We start from the raw sequence: 26,656 nt of genomic DNA on the forward strand, positions 1-26,656 counted from the left end.
TGTAAAATCTAATATTTGCAAGATCACAATCTAACAAAATCACAAATATAAATTTGAAAGTTACTCTATTCCTAAATTAATCAACTAGAAAATTTCGAAAATTACAAACCACAAAATTTCACAAATTTAAAAACTTCTTCACTCCATTTCAAAAATGTCGGTTCCCTAAATCGCCATTTATTAATCAAGCTTCCTCCCCTCTTCAACACACAATTATAAAAGAAAAACATTTCCCGCATACTCAACGTCAAAATAATACAAATCATACAACATCGTTACTCACTATACAGCATTCTTCTATAAGGACAAACAGCACAAACCTGTTTGATTAGTAAAAAAAACTTCAGATAAAATTGCGAATAATCATATCCTAAAAAACGTTAAGACAGACCAACATCAATCTCTATAAATTTTATTAGCTTTCGAGTCACATTTTCCTGATATTTGTAAATGGTCATGCACAATTTTACGGAATGGTTCACGTAAAAAATACGTAACTGATGTGTGAATCGTCTTGTCCGAAGTCAACTTTCTAGAAGACGGTAAATCTCTCTCCCGTAGTTGATTAAATTCACGCAAAACAAATTATGGTCATTCGAGGGAAGATGCCGTTCGCTGTTTGTACGCGGCAAATCTAGTTACCTAGAAAATTTGCTAATTAAATTTGTTAAGAATCTCTTGAAAATTTATTTGGAAGCAAATTTAGAAAGGTATTTTATTTAGCAACGCAGACATTTATAGATTTGACAATTTATTTATTTTTAAATTTGAAAATTTTCAAAATCATGGAACAACAAAACTTCAAAGCCCAAAATATGAAAACAAATTTTCTAACGTTTCCCAAATTTCACAATTCTTTCCTTAGAAACAAATTTAAACGCAACCACCGTGTGTATTTATACCAAAACACTTTCCCTGTTCATGAAAGAAAATGACTACCGCTAAAAATAAAAAATTACCAGGTCGAATTTGTGCAACTCACGATGCAACATGTAAGTAATACACGTACTCTTCTCTTTCAACGCCTACTCATTTTCGAACAGAGAAACTGGACGCAACGCTAGCCTGACTGGTTCGCATAGTATCGTATAACAAAAGCCCCTGTTGTAACACGACTCGTGCAGAAAATGTTTGATGCTTTTCACGCTGATCCTGCTTTGTGCAACATATTCGCTAGCCGTGGACCAGACTGTAACTGTTTGCGAAAGCGGTACGTGTTTCGACCATTGATTCACACTACATTCGATGCTTGTCTCTCCTTAACGATGCTTACTCACTTTAATCTTTCAACGCACTTTTTCTTACTGCTTTTTCACTTTCTGTAGTTTCTTATGAATGGTTCTTGTGTGGACGCAACGTGGAGTTATGGGAGTAAATAGATTTTGTAGTATGATGAGCAAGTAGAAATTATTTAAATGCGAGGATATTTGGAGGGTAAATGAATAGTGTTCTTTTGAGGAGATGGGGATTTGTAAATTGGGGAGAGATGGGTAGACCATATTAATTTGGATAATAGTGGAAGTTTGAGGGTTGGTACGTTTGAAGATGATTTGAGAATTTAAAGATTTTTAAATTTGAAGTTCTGAGAAGAAAATTTGAAACAATTTAAAAATTTTGTAATTTGATGATTTAAAGATTTAAGAAGAAAATTTGAGAAAAAATGTGGGAATTTGGAGATTTGAGAAAAAGACTTGAGACCTTGAAGGAGACATTAGACAACTCCATTAACTTGATCAATTGTTAAACTTAGAAATTTAGAAATTGCAAAAATGTGTTTGCATTGGAATCTGCAAAAGTATAAACCTAACGCGCGTATACCTATCTACCTAGTCCAAGTAACGCTAGAGTAAGCAATTTTACGAAACGATAAAGATAAGCGATCGTGTTTAAAAAAAAATATATTTTATTTATTAAGTGGACGATTCGGTAAAGCGAAGCTGAAGCAGTGCAGAACTAAAGTGCAATTTATAAGGTGGTTCGTGTCGGACAACGCACAGAAGTCAATGTAAGAGAGATTGTATTACCGGTGCATTGCGGTTGGAGGCAAGCATGTATAATATTTTGATTGTATGTCGTGTTCCAGCGAGAAAGTTTGATTTCCTTTCTCCCCTTTCGAAGAACCGCGATTAGACGAGCAAATTTTTCAAACCAGCAAACACGTTCCTCGTACAAGTCACGGTTCCTGCAGCTAATTTATACCGAAGCTTCGTTAACGGTGTAATTACATTTCGAGAGCTACCAATGGTTCATTCGAACTTATAATTTAATGACGGTCAATGCTTCGATGTGTCTTCGTTTCCGAGGAAAACGCTCCTTATGAATTTACGGTATTAGGAAGTAAATCGTTTTATTTCTACTTTTACGACTAATTAGATATAGCTGGACGAGTATTGGAGTTATCATTCAGTTTGAAAAGGTGTATTCAGATCTTCAGGATATGAAGTGGCTAAAATTGGAGCTAAATTGGCTGGCGTCGTTTCATACCCCAGAGCTCATCCTACATAATTGAATATACATCAACATCTTATTTCGATGTTAACAGAGATTTCAAGAAAAATATCTCAACAAATTTCATCATTTAAAATAAGTAACTTGTGAACCGGTTATTTCACCAGTTTGATAGTTTTAGCGTTAGCTGATACAAATTACAAATCTATTTATAATTTGATTACTTTATACAAATCGTCGACTTCTTTCATGCGTATTACGTCGATGCTCGAAATGTCGTTATAAGGTAAAGCTAATTCACGATCAATCTTTCGTCGTTTAGCTGTTACGACGAGGTTAGATACGGGGCTGTATGGTATTTCTTGCATCCCCCATTGGTATCGTGGCATCTTGTACAGAAACAAGCAAGTTACGTAAAACAGAGGACAAGGGAACAAAATACCATTTGACAGTCACCTACCGATGTCAACACACGAGTTGGCGCGTGAGGCTGACCCAGGTGTTTAGAAGGGACTCCCATTGGTCAGAATACAAAAATGCCTCACACGTATTTTCAGCGGTATATTGACTCGAGCAGTCGCACTTAGGCGAAAAACAATGACATTTATTAAAGTTATTGTCAATGAGTAAATATGAATATTATCAAGGATTTTCCCAAAATGACTGACTAAGCCAAACGTATGAGTAATTACAGACAAAATACATCAAAGTATAAAGTTCAATGAACAAGGATTAAAACGTCTCGATGAAGAGATAAGATATCTCAGAGACAAAACAATGTATTGTACAATGTCGTATTGTAATCATGTAAATTGGTAAGAAAGGTTATGTTATTAATATCTACCGTTATATTCTCAGCTAATTTCACGTGCGGAACAACTTTGAAATTGTTCCATGCATTAATTATCGTGTTACACCGACTACAATTAGTGTGTTAACTGTAACTGATATAGATATGCTATTGTTTACCGGAAGAAATGAAGAGGTTGTCTGATGGTAGCCCAACGGGAAGGGTTTCACTTCGAGAAGCAATTTCCGGTAACTGTAACAATCGACGCAGCCACGAATCCTTGTTGAAAACTTTCATTACGAAATTTATTTCCATGTAATACGATCTAATCGCTACGAAACGCTTAAAATACCATTTTTTTACGTAATGGACTTAACCTGTAATTACCATAGCTTGGAAATCTATTTCATAGAACGTTATATTCGCTGTTAATGTATTGCCTTAATTATATCTACACCTACAGTACTGTTTAACTATTTTTATTTTTATGTTTACATAGCACTATTTAATTATTTCTATTTTTATACTTACATAGCATTGTTAGATTATCTTAATTCTTATTTTTATTTCTGTGCAAGATAGCACTGTCTAATTATTTTTCTATGTATGTATAACATTATTTAATTATTTTTATTTTTAGTTCTACGTATACATAGCACTGTTTAATTAACAACAACAAAAATTAAATAATACTTGAAGTCCTCACGTGAACGTCTGGCAGTTAAATCAGCTTAATAGACGTTACGTACATAAACGCGAATAATTCGATGCGTTGACATAAGAGTTAACGCAATGAGCGGTGATCATTCTGTGAGTGATTATCAATTTATTAAGCGGAGGAAATAGAAATCAGCGTCGCGATAATAGCTTTTGTACAGGATCGGTAGCGAATGCGTTAACAGACACTAAAGATAGAGTGCGTGTATTAATTCTGCTCTAGATACTTTCATTTTTGCAATAAGGGTTAGTCGATGGTATGCTGAGGCCCTCAAGCAATGATCATAAATATGCACGGCCACTTCCTTCGAACGCCACGTGACGTTAGGTATGCCTGGCTCTTAAAGGAAAACGTAAAACACGACCGGTAATGGTGCGACTGCCACGCATTAATCACTTGCTGCTTTTTAATTAATCTTATAAACGCGTCATTATTTTATTTACTGGTCTATGCGCTTTTGTAGATAAATAACTCAAGGTAAATTACGAATGATTCATTATGCACAGTTATTCCTTGGAGAGGACTTTCGTTTGTGAATTTGGTGACTTTGAAATTTTGTTGTTTCAGAATATGATAAGATGATGTTATGATGATATAATAATGTGATGTAATGATATGATAAAGTGATAATATTATGATATGATCATGTGACGATATGATAGTATGATGATAATATTATGGTATTGTGCATTTGTAACTTTGGGTAGGAATAATTTAAATAATTATAAATTTGAATATTTGTGAATTTACAGATTTAACAATTTGAAAATTTTGAAATTCAGTAATTTAAAAATTTAGAAATTTAGAAAATTAGCTTGAGTATTTTTAAATTTGTAAATTTGTGAATTTGGAGATTTGTAAACTTGAAAACTTGAAAACTTGAAAATTTGTAAATTTGTAAATTTGAAGACTTGTAAATGTGTAAAGTTCTATCATAAATTTAGAAATTTAAAAATTAATAACTTCAAAAATTAAAAAATGAATACCAAAAATCCTATCAATCTATTCACCAAAATAGAAATTCAATACTCTGAAAATTTCAAAACATGAAAACCTGAAATTTTTTAAAAGTGCAATACAAACTGTACCAATTTTCAAATTAGAATCCATATGGATGAAAGGAGGCAAGAAACCGATAAACACTAGGACTAACGCGCGAATACCAAACAACAGTGATTATCATTCTCTATCTGCACTTTGAATGCGTGTCAATCTTACTATCGACGTCAAGGACGAACATTTCAATGATGGAGTACACGCTCAAAGGTTAGCATATCCGGTGGTAATAATTACTCTGCTACTTGCACCAACCGGTAATAATATTAGAAGCATTTCTAGTTTCAATTGCAACACTCATTAAAAATAATGCGTACCTATTGTACGTAATTTTTCTATTATTTATACTCGACTACAATTGTTTAATTCTAGCATTGTGTTACAGTGAATTCTGTGTAAACATTATGTATATCGAACCACCTTAATTATTGATGAGTAGTCTTGTTGTTTTACATTCTATTTCTTGTTACTTCTTTAGTCATAAAATCTCATGTTATGAACTGATATAATTAGCTTTTATTATTTAGTATAAATAATTTCTATAAAAATAATAATATTTAACATCTAAACTGTTATATGTATATTATATTTATATATATTATATATAATTATTATAATATTATTGTAAGTAATATTATTGTCTAAACTGTTATATGTATATTATATTTATATATATTATATATAATTATTATAATATTATTGTAACGTTTATTATTACAATATTATTATTATAATATTTATATGTATATATTTAAAAATATGAATTAAAATACGTCCATAAAGTATTTCTTCCTAAAATATTTAAAGAACAGTTCATTTTCAAGTATGTACAAAAATATTACATTGCAGACACGTGGAAATATACAGGAGGCCATTCACCGGAAATGGGTTGAATTTACATAAAAAAGTAAACTAAAAATATACCATAAATTCTTTTCACATAAAACTTCAATTTAGAAAAAATTAAATCTGGAAATATGTTAAGTATTTCTAAAAAAATATTTATATATACTTGTTTGATAATATTGTACATAGTAAATATTACATAATATTAAAATGTCAGAAAACTTTTGAGGAACCATAACCTCACTCAGTCGCTCATGTTCTAGAAACAGCCGCCATATTGTAAAAAAAAATTTTTCCTACAAATTTCATAATAGGACATTAAATAAATTGAAATGAATGAAATATTAAATTAAATATATATGACATTAAATGTACTGAAATGTATCGTATTAAAAGCATATATGTATTAATTATAGTGATTAAATATATTCAAATTAAGCAGGAAAAAACGTATTAAGTCAACGGATGCGGTAAGATAAAGTTTCTTTTAATCGAAACACATGTTGGAAAGTTATTCGTTGGCACGCCTACCCTGCAACTTATCAGCAGAAAGTTTTTCGATAAACACTACTGAATTCAAAACAACGTCTCTTTTTTCCCGTGGTTCAAAAATAGTTGTGAGAAATCGCGTATAAAATTTTCCATCGAACATTTCTTTCGGTAGATTTACAAGTTATTAACAAAATTAATCTTCCGCAAGGAAGTAACTTCTTACATTTTGTGTCGAATATTTGTCGAAGAATAATAAACAATTTCGGTAGATAAGATCGGGAATGTTCGGGAACATTCGAGACCACCGCGGCTGCGCAAGTTTGCAAACCTGCTTTTATCAAAACATCACGGTGAGCAAGCTCGTTTTACACGATCTTATAAAAGTAACATATATATATTTAATTCATGCGATCTTTAGTTTTCATTAAGGAAAGATTATTGTCCATGTATACTTATCGCGTAACGCAATTACGACACGCGATTGATCAAAGGTTAAATCCGATAAAATTATCGAATATAGGTTTCGAAAAAGAAAGAAAAAGTAAACAAAAAATAATGCCTATCTCCGCAACAAATTATTTCGTACTTTATCAACCTATGAAAGTATCCGTATACTGGTGAATGGCGGTGTACATTATGAGGTTATGTTTAGTCACTTATTCTTTCATTTTCCTACTTCCTTTTTGAATTAAAAAATAACAAAACGAGTGTACACAATATATCGATAGTTTCAGAGTTAAGAAATAACAGAAAACTGTGTCGCTCGTGTTATTATTTCATTGTTAATAACAGGGCAACGATGGGCACACTTAAGGTCTCGATACAGCTGCAGCAACTATTCGAGTCATGAACCGTAACCATGAGTCATCGCTTCGGACCGTCAAAGTCATCTGCAAGGAACTGACTAGGAACAATATTGATCGTGATACCAATCGTCTCTTTTAAATATCAAGGTAAGATTTATTTTTTTTCAACGCATATTGTAGATGAAAATATATCGATAAGTTGACCGAACCAATGTATTTGTATGCGTTCCAATTGTCAAGTTACATGACACGCATAATAAATGTGCATGTATACAGGCTGCGCCGTAAATTAATAAGATAAAGGTACGTTAACAAGTCGAAATACGTTTAGATTAAATATCAGAATATTGTGTTTTATATGGAATAAAATGTTGAAACCATATAAATGGAACAATGGCAAGACAGTAGATATACAAGTGACAGAATAGGAATAAAAAATAACAAATAACAAAGTAGGAAGGTAGAATGTTGTTGTAGCATAGTGAAGTAATAAAATAAAGAACAGTACATATGGTAGTGAAAGAGTGAAATAGTAAAACAGTAGTATATGAAACAGTGAAAGTAAAATAATAAAAGAACAGTCTGCTTATACAACGTCTGACCTTCCAAATATACAGACAACGTTATTATTCGCATAAAATAGTAGAGAATATCTGTAATGGAAAATATGCAACTAAAAATCATAGAATTTCGAAAACTTCACCCAAGACAAAGTGCATTCGAAATAAGTTATTTGAATTCAAGACAATAATTCGGAATTAAAAGAAAACAGCCTGAATACATGCCCGTATCGATCGCGTCTCGAGGTCATCAACGAAAAGCTATCAGAGGATTCGTATTCCTCGGGTGCAGCTGCAGCGCGACCTTGGGCGTGCTCCTGAAATAAATCAATGAACAAAGTGTCGAAGCGAAATTTACCCTGAAGCATGTGATGATCGACATCCTCGTCGGCTAGGCAATGGACGCTGCCGATGGAGGAAGACAGTAGACTCATGTTTCCTTTTCGTCGAGAAGTCGGGCCAAAAGTCGCTTCGGTGAATTCGATCGCGGTCGTAATCGCGAAAAGGCCGCGTTATCCCGTACGCGCGACGCGATTGGTCGAACGACGGCCGGTTCTAATAGACGAACCAATCACGGCCGAGTATCGGCCGGCCGGAGCCTTCTCTCAACGCACCTGTCGACCGAGCATCCGACCGACTCGCGAACGCTTCACCGCCGATCACTTTCACTGTCTCGCGAAAAAGAACGGACGTACGTGTCTCGATCTATCGTATCGTTATCGTTCGGCGAGTCACCCGGTCAACGAGTCAAGCTCGTTCGACGATCCCCGGTGGAGGAATCTCCGCGATTTTTCCAGACGGCTGAACCGGCCGGCCGTTCGATTCACACTACCGCGATCGAGCGTGTCTCTCGATCGCGCATCCCGGCTCGATAGTTGATCATTGACCGACGATTTGCCCGACGAAACGGAACCACCGCGCCGCGCACCACGAATCAAAAGTGTACTCCGCAGTCACCGCTACCTCGCACTAATCGACAAGATGGAAACACAAGGGTATCCCCCCGCCGACGTCCAGCAGCGTCGCTACGTCGCGAAAGACGACGACGCATGACGCGTGCAGAGACAACCGAGCACCAGCTAGCCACGATCAATAAGCGCTGCCACGGCGTCTGCGCCGACAATGCGATGCCATGATGGGACGGGAGGAGAGACAGGGTTTTACCGGGATCGTGTGTGGGTGCGTCGGTGTGCCCGCCGCTATCGACGCGACGCGTATCGACGATTTAGGCTGCCCCTGCCCCTCCAACACCACCCGTTTACGTGTGCAACACGTAAGAGAACGGCAGCCGTTAATTGCTTCCCTCTCTTTCTCTATCTCTCTCGAACCGTGTATTTTACTATGCAACTCTTCAAAATTACGAGTTTCTTTTTCGTTCTTGGCTACCTTAGTGGCAGTACGGTAAATATGTATGTAGTCGGGTTGCCTCTGGGGAGGTATCATCATGAAGGGGTTATAGAAGGGGCTACTTCCTGCTTGGCAGTTTCTATAAAAATTTAGGGAGGAGTTAAAAACTGGTTGCGTAGTAATTTTGGGATTTAGGGATTTAAAGTTTTAGGGATATATCTGGAATTTTTTTTGGATGTAGACATATAAGTGTATGAGGATTTAAGGACTTTGTGATTTAAGGATGTTGGAGTCTAGGGACACGAGAATTTTGAGACAGAGAATTTAAAAATAGAGAGGTCTATAAATATAGTGATCTTCTTGAAGATAAGAGAGTGATTGCATCTCTTTGCGTGGAACTCTCGTGTCTGAGGAATCGATATCGGCGGTTTCTCTTATCCGTGGTTGACTGGATGAAATGCTGATGCACGGGAAAGTATCACCACTATCAGTTTTTCGAGAAATTTCGGGATTCTCGAATTCTTTGATTTAGACATTTTTGTTAAATTTCAGTTGTTGAAATTTTGAAAATACATTTGAAAATTTAAAAATTATAAATTTTAGCTTACGGAAACTTGAAGTTTCATAATTTCAAAGTTCTAATGATCAAGAGTTCATAAATTCGGAAATACCAGAATCCTAAAATTAAAAAATTACAAAATTACAAAGATCTAAAAATTCTAAAGATACCAAAAGTGTATTTGTGAAGTATGCCATAAAAGAAATCTTGAAACAGACTTTCATAAAAAATAAACAAAACCTACCCTATGTAATGCGTAAGAAACACGAAATACATTTTAACGCGGAGTTCTAATGAATTATTATACGCGAATAATCACTCAGCATTGCTACGAACGTGATTAGAATTATGCATGTATCGATAAAACGTACATGAAACTTTAGAAACTGCAGATAGAAACCACGATATCTAAGAAGAAGATTTGTACATTTGTAATAGCATTAAAACGTGATAAATATGTAACAGTACTACATTTTTTAGATAGATTTGCTATATGGCGGAAATATTTGTTTGGTGAATGACATTAAAACGTTATACTTAATATACATCTCTATTACTAATTAACTCCTTAAAATATATAATTTTGAAAAGAATAATCTAAGTTAACGATTTAATACATAACCATACAAGGATTTTTTGATGATAGAGAAATGAAGAAGAATTCATTTATTTTATTTAATATAGAAACATTAACATTTTGGGATTAACATTTTACCATGCATAAAAGGTGGGACAGTTAACTCATCTAATTTTAAAGAGATAAATAGCAATACTGATAGCTAATGGATTAAATCTATTTCAATTTATTTTAACTTTGAAAAATTTGTTTAAATAAATTTTCTAAATTTTGTATAGAATTATTGGTAATTTCTTTTCAAATCAATGTAATACAGTCTTCAGTGTGTACCGTGATTTGAATTGGTGCTAGTTTCGCGCCCAAAGTAGTCTTTGGGTATGTAACTTTCGTTAGAGCGGTTTGATCGAATTGCCTCTCACCGCCAAGCAGAAATATGTGGGGCAACTTTAATCGTTTGATTTTCATTAAATTACAATGAATAACCAGTTGCGCCTTCATAATACTACCATTTCCGAAATTAAATACAGCTTTTAATTAACTTTTTACATCAATCAATGAATATACTTGATTACAGCAAAATAAGATGCATGTATTTTATTAAAAGGACCGCAAAGTAATGTTTCTGCGCATGTCAACATTTGTCATTTATCAGCTGATTGTATTCTTTGTCGTGCCAAAGTTTTCAGATTAAATTGACTCGTTTACTCGTAAATAATTAAATCTGAAATTTTCCTTTGCAATTTTATGTGAAATAGCCAGCCAAATACCAGAGGTACATATCCATTGTATGCTTTTCGAGTTTCACAAGGGTAGTAACGCAACAGTCGCTACCAAAAACATTTGCGATGTTTATCCAAGTGCATTGGACGTTCGCAAATGCCAAAGGTGGTTTTCCAATTATTCCAATCGCTACGACACTTTCTAAGTGACAAAAAATTTGAAAATTTTGATGATATCCAAAATGCCGTCTCCAGTTATTTTGCCCAGAAACCAATTGATTTTAATCGAGCCGGCATTGAAAATTTGCAAGGTAGATGACAAAAGGTTGTCTATAACAGGGATGATTACATTACTGATTAAAAATAACTTGTTAAACATTTGCTTGAATTTAATGTAAAAAACGAAATTACTTTCCGGTCCCCCTAATACCAACGATCACCCACAACATGGCGAATGTACTTGCGAAAGTAGCCCAAAGAAATTGATTTTCTTTTACTAAACGACCCGATTCTTATTACTAATAACCTGGTTTCTAGAAAATCCACCGTTGGGAAACGTGTATTTTATTTCAGTGACAAGTATACGCAAGTGTGTTTAAACATTTTGCTGAATGTTGATTCTGCTGATCGTTCGATGATGAGACTGGAAAAAACAACGTCGTTGACGTCTTGACCGGTGACTTTAATAATTTCCTTCATTTCTGGTATCACTATTAATTAACAACGTTTATGCTTCTTCCGTACACGCATCTTCTAATGCCTGTTGATGACATACTAATCGAACGTGAAATTTCACGATAAACTTTTTAATGAAAGTTACGGAAGTGACTGTGAAGCTGGAATTATTTATTTATTTAATCTAGTTAGATGGTCGAGATGTTAACCTGGTTGATAAGTGTGCTAATTACAATCGCGTTTACTTGCTAATTTTCTAGTTTAGGAATTTGGGGATTTGGGGGTTTGAGGACTTAAAAATTTAGAGATTTGGGGATTTGAAAATTTAGGGATTTGGGGATTTGAAAATTCAAGAATTGGGGGATTTGAGAATTCAGAAATCTGAGGATTTGGAGAATTAGAGATTTTTTTATTTGAGGATTTGAAAATTTGGGGATTTGCTAATTTGAGGATTTGAAGATTTATGGATTTATGGATTTGGGAATTTGTGAATTTAGAAATTTGAAATTTGGAGACTTGAGAATTTGCTAATTTAGAATTTGAGGATTTAGTGATTTGGGGATTTGAGAATTTGAGAATATAGCAAATTTGGAGATTTAGGGATTTAGAGATTTTCTAATTTGTGAATTTGGTAATTTAAGAATTCAGGAATTTGAGAACATTCAAATTTGAAAATTTCAAGCTATGAAAATTTCTAAATCTATACAATTTATTGTTCGAGTTTATAAATTAAATAATCTAATTTTGAAATGATATATTTTTGAATATGTACATATATAAACCTATAAATCCAAAAATTTGTTTATTAAACTATAACAAAACGTGTAGAAACCGTATCTTAGTTAAACTGAAACTGTGAAGATTGGGAAATGCATCGTAGTATTTCCAGTGAAATGGGTATCAAGATGAGTGAACGTATCAAGGATGATCGAGATCGGCTATCGACTCACGTTTGCGGAAGATTTATTGAATGATCGAGCAGAATTCAAGGAAGTAGGTTACGGAAGGAATGAAAAGTCTTCGAAGATGATACGAGGACGTACGAAAGTACTGAAGATCACATACTTTCGCTCCATTTCGAAGTTAATATGGTCATACGCGAAGTATGTAATTATAGGAACCATGAAGAAAATTACGTATGATAATTTATATGATCTCAGGTGTCACCTACTTTCTCGTTTGTTCCATACGTTTCTTATTGATCGATGCATGCACCCATTGATGTGCTTGATGAAAAGATTTCCGGTTTCGAATGAAATATACGTCGATCGGTTCTTCTTTGTACAGCGTGTTTAGAACTCATTGTCAGTTATAAACTGAGAACATTATTTGAAAATGTCTAGCTTCAGAGATAGTTTATTTAGCTCCTTTTGGGGATTTGAGAATTTGAAAATTAGAGAATTGGGAAATTTGCAAATTTAAATTTTGAAAAATTGGAAATTTGAGAATTGGGAAATTTGAAAATTTAAATTTTGAAAAATTGGTACTTTGAGAGTTGGAAAATTTGCAAATTTAAATTTTGAAAAATTGGAACTTTGAGAATTGGGAAATTTGCAAATTTAAATTTTGAAAAATTGGAAATTTGAGAATTGGGAAATTTGGGAATTTCAAAATTTGAGAATTTGGAAATTTGAGAATTGGGAAATTTGGGAATTTCAAAATTTGAGAATTTGGAAATTTAAGAAGTTGGAAATTTAAGAATTTGGGGATTTGAGAATAGGGAAATTTGAGAATTTTGAAATCTGAGAATTTGGAAATTTAAGAAATTGTAAATTTAAGAATTTGGGGATTTGAGAATTTGGAAATCTGAGAATTTGGAAATCCAAGAATTTAGAAATCTAAGAACTTGAAAATTTAGAAATTTGATTGACTCGAAAAATAATGAATGAAATATCCAATTCCAACCAGAAATTTGTTAACCATAAAACATACTTTGATCATCGAGAATGAAAAAAGAATTTTCTGGAATAAAATTCAGAATTTTGAGAGACGTGAAAGTTAAGAAAAAAATGATTGATCATGAGACGTGAAAGGTCAGTTCGAAATGGGTCTGCGCGACCTTAAAGGTAAAAGTTTAATAAGCGCCAGATGATAGATTGGATCAGTGGCAGTGTGAAATCGAAGCAACCTGTTCTTCAATTCAAAAATTTAACTGTAATTCGTTTATTCAAGTCATCTTTACCAGTATTAGTCTGTGTATCCTTCAACTGACACGGAAATGTACTTAAATATTACTTATGTACTTGATAAATTAGCAGATAGCATGCGGAATTTTAGTATCGCTCGTTTACAAGCTATCTATTTCCTATTTTTATTGTTTTGTTCAAGTGTAACGTGTTTGCATATGGTTGTAAAAGGATAGGTGATAGTCTTATAAAGGATAGACGTATAGGTAGAAGTTTTTTGGTATTTTATTATTTCATAGGTTTTTAGTTTTAATATTTTGTTACTTGTATTTTGTTATTTTATAATTTTGCTTTTTTTTATGGGTCATATTAATATTTTATTATTTTACTATTTTACTTTACTATTTTAATTTACTCTTAGGGGGTCCGCAAAGTAATGTCGTTTCTGCGCATATCAACATTTGTCATTTATCAGCTGATTGTGTTCTTTGTCGTGCCAAAGTTTTCAGGTTAAATTGACTCGTTTACTTGCAAATAATTAAATCTGAAATTTTCCTTTGCAATTTTATGTGAAATAGCCAGCCAAATACCAGAGGTACGTATCCATTGTATGCTTTTTGAGTTTCACAAGGGTAGTAACGCAACAGTCGCTACCAAAAACATTTGCGATGTTTATCCAAGTGCATTAGACGTTCGTAAATGCCAAAGATGGTTTTCCAATTATTCCGATCGCTACGACACTTTTTAAGTGACAAAAAATTTGAAAATTTTTATGATATCCAAAATGCCGTCTCCAGTTATTTTGCCTGGAAACCAATTGATTTTAATCGAGCCGGCATTGAAAATTTGTACAGTGGATGGCAAAAGGTTGTCGATAACGAGGGTGATTACATTACTGATTAAAAATAAAAACTTGTTAAAAATGTATTTGCTTGAATTTAATGTAAAAAACGAAATTACTTTCCGGTCACCCTAATATTTCACTATTTTACAATCTTACTATTCCAATATTTCAAATGGAATTTTACTGTATATACTTAGGCACTAATTAAAAGTATTACGTTAATTATCTAATCTTAGTGAATATCTATTAACTATTTTTACGATAATAATCATCTACAGTAATTTTATTTAAATACATCATTTTTTTGTTCTACCTTAACTTACAAGGTAATACACTTTAATGTTATCAGATAAAGCACAATTTATAAGCGATAATCTTGGATCTTGACTAAATCTAAACCTTTTACGTTGCTTGTTTACATGTTAGTCGCTTAATATCTAATAAAAGATATTAACTTGCTTGACAAATCTTTTAATCTTGAAATAAATATTTCTTCTAACGAAGAAAAAACTTCCAAACTATTCGATATAGAAGATTGGCAATTTAGAAAAATATAGAACTTAAAAATTTAAGATATTACAATTTTGAAAAATTAGGAAATTGGAAAATTTGTGGGTTAAAAAGTTGAGAATTAAGAAACTTGTCAAATTGCGAATTTAAAAATTTAACAAACTGTAAATTTAGCAATTTGATAGTCCTTGAATTTAACAAATTGCAAATTTAGAAATTTGACAAACTGGAAATTGAGAAAGTTGACAAACTGAAAATTTGGAAATTTGATAGTCTCCGAATTCAACAAATTGCAAATTTAGAACATGATTAAACAAAATTTTAGTCTCAATCACATCAAAATATAACATACATTATTTGAAAATAAATAAATTCTACTCTCTCTTACGCTACTTTTCAAATTACTAAACATACTCCATTAATTTTTTAATAACCACAAAAATATTTCCTTATTAATCATTCACTTCTGTACCGAAATAACCCACAAAAAGAAAAATACTTTTATTCGAGACACTTTACCGTCTCTTTATGGAAAATCAACCTGTTCCTGATTTTACGACCTGTTACAGAACACAGACTTGTACGAAATAAACATCAAGCAGACATATCTAGTTTCATAGTAACATCTCCTTGAAATTCAAAAGAAAGTAAAACAAGTTTATGTTCATGCGATAGAACAGAACCAGTTATCCGGGAAAGGTTAAACGGATAACGTACTTTACTAAAGTTCCGTTTTTCCCGTTATTTCTACCATAATTCATATTCAGAGAGAATAAAAAAATCATAAGTTCAATAACCAATACCTGTTGCGTTTATATACTAAATTTATTCAGTACGTAAATTAATATTTTCTGCACAAGAAAATACATGTTATGTATGTATGTATAGAATACATATTGTGCATGTGTAGATACATGTATGCATGTGTAGTTATATGTTATGTATGCATAGATACATATTACACATGTGTAGATACCTATTATGCATGTATAAGTATATGTTACATATGCATAAATGTATATCATGCATGTATAAATACGTATCATGCATGTACATATATGTAGATACATGTTATGCATGGTAGATATACATATTATGTAGATATGTATAAAGACGAATGTAGATGTATGTTATATATGTGTATAGACATATGTGACGTATGTTTTATATGCATGTAAACATATATGACATATGTTATACATGTATATAGACATATGTGACGTATGTTTTATATGTATGTAAACATATGTGACATATGTTATACATGTATATAGACATATGTGACGTATGTTATACATGTATGTAGTCATATGTGACATATGTTATACATGTATATAGACATATGTGACGTATGTTATACATGTATGTAGTCATATGTGACATATGTTATACATGTATGTAGTCATATGTGACGTATGTTATACATGTAACATATGTGACGTATGTTATACATGTATGTAGACGTATGTGACGTATGTTATCTACATATGAACACATTACAACACACATCTATCTATTCATTTCTGATAAATAAATACTTCTATGCAATAAATATAATAGATACAAAAATAATCGACATATGTATCATACATTGCGTGTATATTCGTAATTTCAATTAAGTATCCTCCAAGGGGTATTCGAAATTTGCCAGTTAACCGGTTACAAGTTTGGTATCTTATCAACTCGTTGATTACGAATTTTTGTCACGTGTAGCACACGTTTTGGGTTTCTATTTAATTGTCGACTATTTTATTGATGCGAAAATATAAGGTAGGTAGTGCGATACGTGCGTAGGTGTCATATGACACCGTGGGACCCGATACGGCATGACCCACTGTTGGGTCACATGACAAACGTGTTAAATCACTTTTGAAGGGAGACGTTTCATCATTCGCTCTTTACACCTAAGTTACTAAAGATTTACGGTATCAAGGATTTGTGAACGGGAAGATCAGAAAGTTGCGATGCTCCGATGACTATCATCCGCGAAGATACCTGAGTGGAATAGCAATTTCTTTTAATAACAGGAAGAAAATGCTGTGTTCGTGTTCCAGGGATAAACAGAATCACGTTTGTACGTGATCTTCGAATGGTAAATGATGAATTTGATAGTGGAACGGACTATGAATGCAATTTTGAAAGTCCGAGAGATAGTGATCGTAATTACTTCTATTTTAATAATAGATTTCAATAAAAACCTACTACTTTGTTCACACTTCAAATACAATCTGATACGTAACTTCATTCATATTTATTTCCGTTTCAACTTTCAATGCAATCAAACCTCATTCCAGGCCGGAAATTGATTTTGTTTAAATAATTAGATTTTAACTTTATAGCAGTTTTAATTAGAGCAGGTTTTATTATTAGAATCTGTTAGATTAGGTTTTATCATTTAGATATATTAGTTAGCTCAAGTTATGTTAGGTTTATTTTGTCAAATTTGCTAAGTGAATTTGAGATCTTCAATTTTATTAGGTTATGTTGCATCAGTCAAATGTATCAGGTTAGGTTAAGTTAGTATTAATATAATATTAGATAAGGTTAATTTAACATTAATATAAAGCTAAATTAGGTTAAATTAACATTAATGTAATGTTGCATTAGGTGAAATTAATGTTAATGTAATGTTAGGTTAGGTGAAGTTAATATTAATGTAATGATAGGTTAGGTTAATTTAACGTTAATGTAATGTTAGGTTAGGTGAAATTAATGTTAATGTAATATTAGGTTAGGTGAAGTTAATATTAATGTAATGATAGGTTAGGTTAATTTAACATTAATATAATGCTAGGTTAGGTTAAATTAACGTTAATGTAATGTTAGGTTAGGTTAATTTAACATTAATATAATGTTAGGTTAGGTTAAATTAACGTTAATGTAATGTTAGGTTAGGTTAATTTAACGTTAATGTAATGTCAGATTAGGTTGATTTAACGTTAATGTAATGCTTGGTCAGGGTAAGTTAATATAATGTTAGCTTAAATTAGGTCAAGTAAGGTTAGTTTTGGTCAAATTAAGATAAATGAGTTCATGCTTTCAAATAAAATGAAATCTATAGCATTAAAATCAGCCTTCAAAAAACAATGTTTCTACAATCAGCAACGAACTCGTAAAAAGCGATGTTCGTTGGTTAGAAAGTATACAACAATTGTGGTTATATTTTGACCTAATCGTGGGTACAGCATTCTCACGTTACTGTTGCCATGACATCGACAGAACATCGAAACTCGTTCGCATTCCAGCCTTTCAGTCGGCTGCCAATTACAAATTGTAAAAGCTGCCAATTATGGAGCCACGGCGAAGGAATTGAATTGCAGCCGCCATAGATCCCGAAGTCATGGTGTTTCGCGGAAAAGTGGAACAGCTTTCGTCTTTCTCATTTAAAACTAAATTTCAAATTTCAACACAAAGGGAATAAAACTTCCAACTTGTATTTTAGTGAATTTTTATTTCACGAAATAATTACGCGAACTTCGACCATAAATTTCTTCCTAATTTCTCAAAGTTGCACGCTATTCGCAAAATTATTCCCTTGGACGTCTTCTACGATCACGCGAAGTTTTGATCGGTGCTCCAAAGACCGTGATGTCATCTCGTTAATCAAACCGAATCGTCGAGTAGGCCTTGGATTTCATGAAAATTGGAACGGTTCAGCACACTTCATGGAATTTATATGCATTTGATGGATTTAGAGCGTCGATGCAAGTTGCCTGCAGGCTCACACGTGTGACTTACATAGGTGTACTCGATGGCAATCGATGCTTACAGTTCGATCGAGCCGACGTACGAGATTTTATTCAATTACACTCTCGGCACTAGACTCTCTCCTTTCAATCGATCCACGGATCGAACAGTAGAGATCCGCCGGATCGAATCGATGACCAATGCGTGCGGCATCGTGATTTCCTCGGGGTTGTCGTTAATTGGAAAGGAAACTATTGGTCGCGAGCTTCTCGTTTTGTTTAAAATGGCGCAGAAAATCAATGGCCTTCTAATAAATACGTATTATATTCGCCGATAGTAAAAAATCGTGCAACGTATGTCGATGTTTTTATCATTCGGCAACAGATATAAAAGGTAAAAGACGTAATTAATAGAATGTGTGTCGTTTCCTTCATTACGCGAAAGATAATTGCTTTTCAATTAAGTCCAAACGAGTTCGACTCGTTGATGTCTGTTTCGATTTATCAAAGCGGACATTTCTTCGCCGTAATGGCACTTGCTTTTTGTCACGCATTTTTTCAGGTGTTTTAATTGTCTTTGGTGTAACTATGGATGAAATAATAGAAGAATGTAGGTATTAGGTGATTTAAGTATGATAGTGCGTTGGTATCTAGGGGTTTTGGGGATTTAAGGATGTAATGTAGGGATTTGTGGATTTAGGAGTATAGTCATCTAGAGATTTTTTAATTTAAACATATGATAATCTAGGGATTTGTAAATTTAAAAATTTAGTAATATAGGGTGTTGCAAATTTAAGCTTATGATAATCTAGAGATTTGTAGATTTAAGAATATAGTAATCTAGGGATTTGGGAATTTAATCATATGGAAATCTAGGGATTTCAGGTTTTAAGAACACAGTAATCTAGGGATTAGTGATTTTAACCATATGGTAATCTAGGGATTTGTAAATTTAAAAATATAGTAATTTAGGGATTTGGAAATTTTAAGTCTTAGAAATTTAGGAATCTAGGATTTAAGCATAGAACAATGTGCAAATATATAAATTTAGGGAATTTAAATATTTCAAAGATTTGAAAATTTGAAAACTAAAAAGTTTAGAAATATGTAAATTTGGAAAATCTGAGAATTATAACATAATAGAATTGTATAAAGGAAATTTGAGAAATTCAGCAATGTGCAAGTTTGAAAATGAAAAAATTCATAACTATATGAATCTGGGAAATCTGAGAAATTTGGTAAATTAGAGAAGTTTAGAAATTTTTAGTAATTTTTGCTGAGGAGCTTAGTAATGTAAAAATTACAAGATCTACAAAATTAAACGTGCAGAAAATTAAACCGATTTTCACCAAGATCTTTCAACAAGGACTTAAAAAATCAAAAAAAGTAGAAACACGAGCTTCTGCAAGGAAAAATACGCAACGAAAAAAATATTATCAGTTAATCGTATCAGTAAGATATCGGTAATACATCGACGGTTGCCGAAAGCACTGGAAGCGTAACTGCGACAGGTAACTTGATTTGTATATTTCACCATATCTGACCAAGTTGCCCCAACATGGAACCCCCAAGGTTTATTTCGTGGCGAACTGCGTTGCCCTGAAACGAAAGGGCATCCGTGGCTAGTTTCGATCAGCACGCAATAAAATATCAAAGTTTTGCCCTTTCAAAATAGATATCGTTAAGGAAACGAGTTAAACGAGTATCGTTTAGTCGCAGACTTTCACTTGCATGAAAATTCTCTTGACAGAACGATTTTGTCGATCGAAAAGTTGCGGCTAGGTAAATAAAAAACGCTACGCTCCTTACCGCGAGAGGCGATATCCCATCGCTTTCTCGTATAATGTTGCAGAATTGCGAATTGCCGATGCGAGAAAGTATTCGCATAACTAATACAACGTACGTTACGTAATATCGCGTTAAACATTCAGCTTAAAATGAAAGGAATAAGACGGTAATGCGTGGCACGCGTACTTCAACTGTCATTACTTCCACTCGCGTTAATTGTAATTGCCGCCGTCACGCTACGATTCGAAAAATGAATACGTATTGTTTCCAGCATACAATCGAAACTCTTTCGAATACTATTTATTCAACGCTTTTTTTCAACGTGATCGAATCGCGGGAAGATACAAATGCTTCCTGTTAATTAAAAATCTAAACTGATCCTTTCTTCCAATCACTGCCAGAACTATTTTTCGGATGGACAGGTACACCAGTTTTATTATTACTAATAGTATCACTAAATATTATTAAATAACTTTTGAAAATTTGGGAATCAATTTTTCAATTTATAGAATTTCAGTTTTAGAAATTTAGGAATTTTTAAATTTCACATTTTTGTGAAATTTGACATTTAATATTCAATAATTCTGATATTTAATATTTCTGAATCTCTGAACTTGTAAGTTCCTAACTTAAGTTCCTATTCTTAAGTTTACACATTTCTAAATTACCAAGTTCATAAATTTATAAATTTTCAAATTTAGTGACCACCACTTTAAAGTTTAGAAATCAGTAAGTACAATAAAACATTTATGTACATGTACATGTTCATCATACTTGGTCATACTAAAGCAAATCATTTTAACAGGTTAATAACCACAGAACACAAGAAATTCCAAGATACCTGTTCTATACAATAATCACCAAAAACCTGACCACAGCATGACAATCATTCACATCGCATAACAGTTAAAAAAGACAAAAAAGTACAATTTTACATCTCACATAATTTTTAAAATAGATCAAAAATATATTTAAAGAAACATTAATGAAAATAAAATAAAATAACTTACCAAATTTAGACTGACAGTAGGTACAATCTTGACACAACATAAACCAATCGTTTTTTAAATCTTTAAAATTCGCCATGATCGATTGTCAGAATTGCCACCGGTTCCTCCGATCGGCTCACAATGAAGAATCAAGAATTTCCACTTTGTCACGATAATGTTTTCGTAAGATACGCGTGCCACAGCCGAAACATACCAACACTTCCCGCGTAATATTAAACGGAACGTTCAGTCAACCTGAAACTTCACACAACATACGCAAGTGCATTCTGGACAGGAGATGAGAAACGAAGTCAGAACACACACGAATACTCAAAGCAGTCAACGATTACCTTACGACACCCAGTTCTGGTTTGCCGTTCGTTCCACCCGGTGTTCTCTCCATCCTTGTCTTATCTTTCACTACCACAATTGTATCTTTCGCTCCTTAGCACGTCTCATGTACGTACTGCTATCTTTCTTTCGCCGGTTTCATTGGTCTACAACGTCCCTTTTCACTCTAGTTACCGGCTCTTACGAGCTGCTTATTTTTATAATCACTTTACCGCGGGGTCGTCTATCATCATCTACTTATGTACCTTTACGTGTAGTATATGTGATCAGAATGTATATTCATAGTTCAATATCGAGTACGCTAACTACACTATCATTTGAAAACACCGTGTACTTTTTATAAATAGATTTTTCTCTATAACAAGATTCGCTAGCAACGGATTAAATTTTATAACGATGCATTAAGTGCACATGTTTAATTTATTTTTTTCATCAAACATCATTAATATTATTAATTTCATTTATTTAGATTTTATGTGCAATTTGATATAACAAATCAAATTTCAGTCACTATTTTTAAAAAAATATTACTTATAGTTCATGTATACTAATATGTATACATGTCCATCTTTGTTATTATATAGATATTACAATGTCCGCGCATATAAATGCAGCAGGTGTAAGCTATGAAAAAAATCTAGAATATCAAGTTTCATTAATTGTATGTATAATTTATTTACGATTTCTTCACTTTTAAAAAGCCAGCTGTGTTCGAGAAATATTTAGCGTTAGCCTCATTTACTTTCTTTTCTGCGGCTTGCGGATTTACAATTTCCAAACCCTACAAATAAAGTCTTACATATAATTCAACAGTTTAACGATAAAGTAACGACAAAATATATCGATATTAATTTACCTGCAATGGTGTAAACGCGACGCTGGATGCCGTACCAGAAACTTGCTTCTTAACTGTTGTACTACCACCCCATTGCTGTTGTTTTTGTAAATTTTTTTGAAGGGTTTTCGATATTCGTACTTTTGTTTTCTCGTCGATCTGAGGTAGTCTAATACGACCAGCTCCTGCTTTGCCTATTGTACCGCGTGAATAACCAAGGTCTTCTTGATAGGCGTCATTTTCGATCTACGGAAATATGTTAATGAAACAATGTTATGAGAAAAATTATGAAGTATAGAGCTGCAACACTTACATCAGCGAAATTCATTCTATTCGCATGTTTTCTGAATTCCGTAATAGCATAGCGTTCCTTCATTTTTCTGACGCGTTTACCACCGCGCTTCTTCCTTCCTGGATCAATAGGTTTTGGTAAAGGTTTCACGAATTTTACCGGAGGTGGTTCCTGAAGTTTATCCAACTTCTTTTCAATTTCTTCGCGGAATAATTGACCGATATGACCATCTGTACTTTCATGACATGCGTCAACACGTGCAGCTAGCATACTTTTAGCTGCTACGAGTCTCGCTGCTTTCCTTCGTAAATCCTGAAGAATAAGAGAAAATTAAAAAGAGTATTTAAAAACTGCATGCAACAGATACTGTATTCTATATTAACTTACTGGAGGAGTATCTTGTACAATATCAGAATAATATATGAAACCAGTATGAGGTAAAGTTGCTACTTGTGAAAATCCAGATAAGGTTGTTTTTTGAGATCCTAGCACTAATACATTGCAAGCTGGCATTTTAGAAAGTTTTGTCAAACCTCCAGCAACTCCTATAATAACATGTAAATTAGAAGTTTCAAACATGTTTTTATCATTGAAAATAACATAGATATATTATTATAAAGTACCCATAATTTTTGCTGCTGTTGATGCACCTACTATTATAGAAAGATTTGGTGCAATAAATGCCATTCTACTTTCAACATACTCAAATATTTTTAATTTACAATTATTCAATTCTACTGCCATGTCACAAGCCTCACAAATAGCTTCCTTTTCTTCTTCTGTTAATAATTGACTATAAATAAAATGATTTAATTTATTAAATTGGGAAAGCAAAATTTAGTTACAAACAACCTAGAAGTCCATAAATATTACCCTTGTGTTGTTGAAGCAGTAACAGAAACTACCATAATTGTTGCTTGAGTAAGAAATTGTTGTAATGTTTCATTATTCTTAGCTCTATCTAAGTCATTTCCTAATTCTCTTACTGTCATTACATATTCCAATGGACCTACAACTAAAGATTCTAATTCTGGAAACCTTTTGGAATATTTGTCTCTTGTAAATCGATGTATCGTAGCTGAAAAATATGATTCATAAAAACATTTTTCAACTCTATGAAAGATTCAAATTATTTAGTATTAATTATATACCTATTTCATCATCAATATCCACAGCCATATTATTAGCTTCAACAATAAGTTGATATTCTGGATCAGACTCAACAGGTCCGATAATATCTGCTGATTTCCTTGGTACCTTACTGTACTTTTCTATTTGAGACATTACTTTTCGTAACTGTTCAGAATCACGCAGCTTCGCCAATTCTCTTACTGACGCTACTTTTATTTCTGCAAATAGAAAGAGATAAAATACTAACTAATAATACTATTCTTAATAGAAAACTGTATGTAAATAAACATAAAGAGAGGTTAACCTTCTTCGATGCTTTTCGAAACCGAGGCCGGAATAAAATCCGGCTCCGGTTCTTCCATATCCTGATCGTTATCGTCATTTTCTTCAAGATCAGCCAACAGTTCATCAGCTAACGACATGTTTTCTTTATAAAATTTTCTCTCAAATATAACAATTTACATTTGACAACTTTGTTTGCTTACAGCAGCGCTATCTAGACAGCGTAATACGTTTGGAAACTTATTTTCAGTATACTGGCGCTGTTCTCAAAAGTTAGCCACTACGATTGGTCAGTATCGACACGTACGATATTCAACAATCTATACTGTCTTGTCACTGCTTTTTATTATTCGTTAACAGAAGATTGTACTCATCATCTGATGAATTTTGGTTCATTCTGCGCATGACTGCGCTCATTGGTTCAGTACTGTTTTGTAACCAAGAGCGACGCGCATTCGCGTTTGCGACTTCAGCGACACCGGACGTGTATACTCTGTGTCTCTCAATTTTGTACCTTTCTTTGATCATAGATGAGTATAATTGTACATATAAATTCGAAATTTAATAACTTAGAATTCTACAAATTTGCAAATGTGAGAATTCTATAGTAGCCGAATGTAATTCACGTATCATTTTTTCATGTACTTTTTTTATTGGTGTATTCTTGTCCACTAGGTATATGATCAACTGAGTATGATAGTGGGGCAGCACTAACTAATAGGGAATCAACTGAAGTTATGCGAGTTGCGCGAATCGGGTACGGTCTCTCGTTGAACAAACTATACGTATCATTGAAAAACCGGCTTACGGTAAGTGCAAGCAGCGGGACGGAAGGGAAAGGTTTTGTCGACCGATGATAGAAAGAGAGAGAAACGGAAAAATGAATCGTTTCCTCCCCACCACATAACCAAAACTCTGTATTCGTTGACGCACGATGCTCAAGGGGAATCGTCTCAGTGCATTGCAGTATCGACAAGGATAAAGATAAAAAGAAAGGCCTTCCGACGAATGACAGCACGTAAAACTGATCACGCGGCCTCACCGGGAGGTGTGCTTTCGTTCGGTTTCACAGACCGTGTGCGTGTTTCTGTACGTGTGCGTTACGGCAGTATCTCACAACAAATATGTCGTGGTGGGGAGTACGTTTTTCCGTTCGCCGTCTCGCATATTTCTTCCCCCGCATTATTATTATGTAGTTTGGCATAGGTGAACCATCACACGTTCAATTCGACACCAAAACGGTGCAGGTGTATGCGTGTGCGCGTGTGTACACGTGATACAATTGTATCCATAAAAAGTTTTCTTCGAATCAAAGAAGACGATAGAGTACGTGTATGTATAAAGTGTGACCAGAACGATGCGCGACTTAGCTCTCTTACGTCGGTAATTAGAACGATTATTTAATCATGTTCAATTCGCGAGGAACCAGAGAAGATCGTGGGCAGCTAGCGGCGTGAGTCTCGCGATTAACGGTAGGTGTGGAGTCTCGCGTCGACAGTGAAAACGACGTGTGTTGACATTGGTTCGCTGGTTGTGTTCCCGGCTACGCCTAAGTGAGAAATGCGGTTCTGAATCACGACGTGCGTCGATCCCGTGTAATCACGAACAGGTTGTTCACGGGTGGCTCCTTCGATACGTGCATTACATAGCGATACGTATTCGTGAACACAGAAACTCGTGTGTGCAAGCTAGGACGCGCGCGCGCGCTCGCGTGTGTAGCGTGCTCCTCCTGGGTATTTGTGCGTGCGTACGTACAGTGTTTAGCAATCAAGGATACACTTATTCCTTCGGAAGGACGGCCTGACACGGAAGGAACGCCGGAAGGAAGGAAGAGGAGGGTAGCAGGGTAGTAAGATGGCGGGATCCTTAACGTGGTCGTGTACTTGTTGCCTGCGGTTCAAGTTCAGCCCCGAGGAGATCGAGCAACGTTACAAAAGCCAAGAAATCGATCGGATGCTGGAGAAAGATCGTCAAGCACTCCGACGACAGGTCAAGGTGCTGCTCCTCGGGGCGGGTGAGAGCGGAAAGTCGACATTCCTCAAACAGATGCGAATTATTCACGGAATTAAATTCGAGGTAGAATAATCTCGATTTTTTATGGGCGACGATTATTTCTCCTTCACCTCGATGCTTTGTTAACATCTTCTGAAACATTTACATTACTTATTTCAAACATTTTCCTTTTGGCATTCTGAATAATCCACTTGCAAACTGCAGTTTCCTTTACAC

The 26,656-nt window shown here is 33.8% G+C and overlaps 3 protein-coding genes and 2 long non-coding RNA genes across 5 annotated transcripts in view; 2 read left to right on the forward strand and 3 right to left on the reverse strand.

Annotated features, from left to right (window-relative positions):
* centrocortin (cerebellar degeneration-related protein 2-like) overlaps window positions 1-8,800 on the reverse strand; it is a 64,755-nt gene extending 55,955 nt beyond the window's left edge. Inside the window, exon 1 of the mRNA XM_012288934.2 lies at window positions 8,075-8,800. Coding sequence (XP_012144324.2) covers window positions 8,075-8,150 — 76 coding nt within the window. The 5' untranslated portion in view covers window positions 8,151-8,800. The remainder of the gene's footprint in view (window positions 1-8,074) is intronic.
* LOC143264287 (uncharacterized) lies at window positions 1-25,772 on the forward strand. Its single transcript, XR_013037896.1, has 6 exons — window positions 1-1,210; window positions 1,916-2,005; window positions 2,084-4,659; window positions 5,060-5,222; window positions 5,862-7,303; window positions 25,103-25,772. It is a non-coding gene; the product is annotated as an uncharacterized LOC143264287 (long non-coding RNA).
* On the reverse strand, window positions 13,987-22,387 carry LOC143264286 (uncharacterized). The gene is made up of 2 exons (XR_013037895.1): window positions 21,558-22,387; window positions 13,987-19,345 (listed from the first exon to the last, which is right to left on the reverse strand). It is a non-coding gene; the product is annotated as an uncharacterized LOC143264286 (long non-coding RNA).
* Window positions 22,538-24,743, reverse strand: Prp31 (pre-mRNA processing factor 31). The gene is made up of 8 exons (XM_003704852.3): window positions 24,450-24,743; window positions 24,166-24,363; window positions 23,888-24,092; window positions 23,638-23,807; window positions 23,402-23,559; window positions 23,036-23,326; window positions 22,744-22,968; window positions 22,538-22,668 (listed from the first exon to the last, which is right to left on the reverse strand). The coding sequence occupies exons 1-8, from the start codon at window positions 24,565-24,567 to the stop codon at window positions 22,564-22,566; spliced, it is 1,470 nt and encodes a 489-aa protein (XP_003704900.1). The 5' UTR covers window positions 24,568-24,743; the 3' UTR covers window positions 22,538-22,563.
* The window catches only part of cta (Guanine nucleotide-binding protein subunit alpha cta), a 5,959-nt gene continuing 4,535 nt past the window's right edge, over window positions 25,233-26,656 (forward strand). The window contains exon 1 of the mRNA XM_076530755.1: window positions 25,233-26,503. Within this exon, the coding sequence (XP_076386870.1) occupies window positions 26,282-26,503 (222 nt within the window). The 5' untranslated portion in view covers window positions 25,233-26,281. The remainder of the gene's footprint in view (window positions 26,504-26,656) is intronic.

The sequence above is a fragment of the Megachile rotundata genome, chromosome 4 (assembly GCF_050947335.1).
Source record: "Megachile rotundata isolate GNS110a chromosome 4, iyMegRotu1, whole genome shotgun sequence".
NCBI lineage: Eukaryota > Metazoa > Arthropoda > Insecta > Hymenoptera > Megachilidae > Megachile > Megachile rotundata.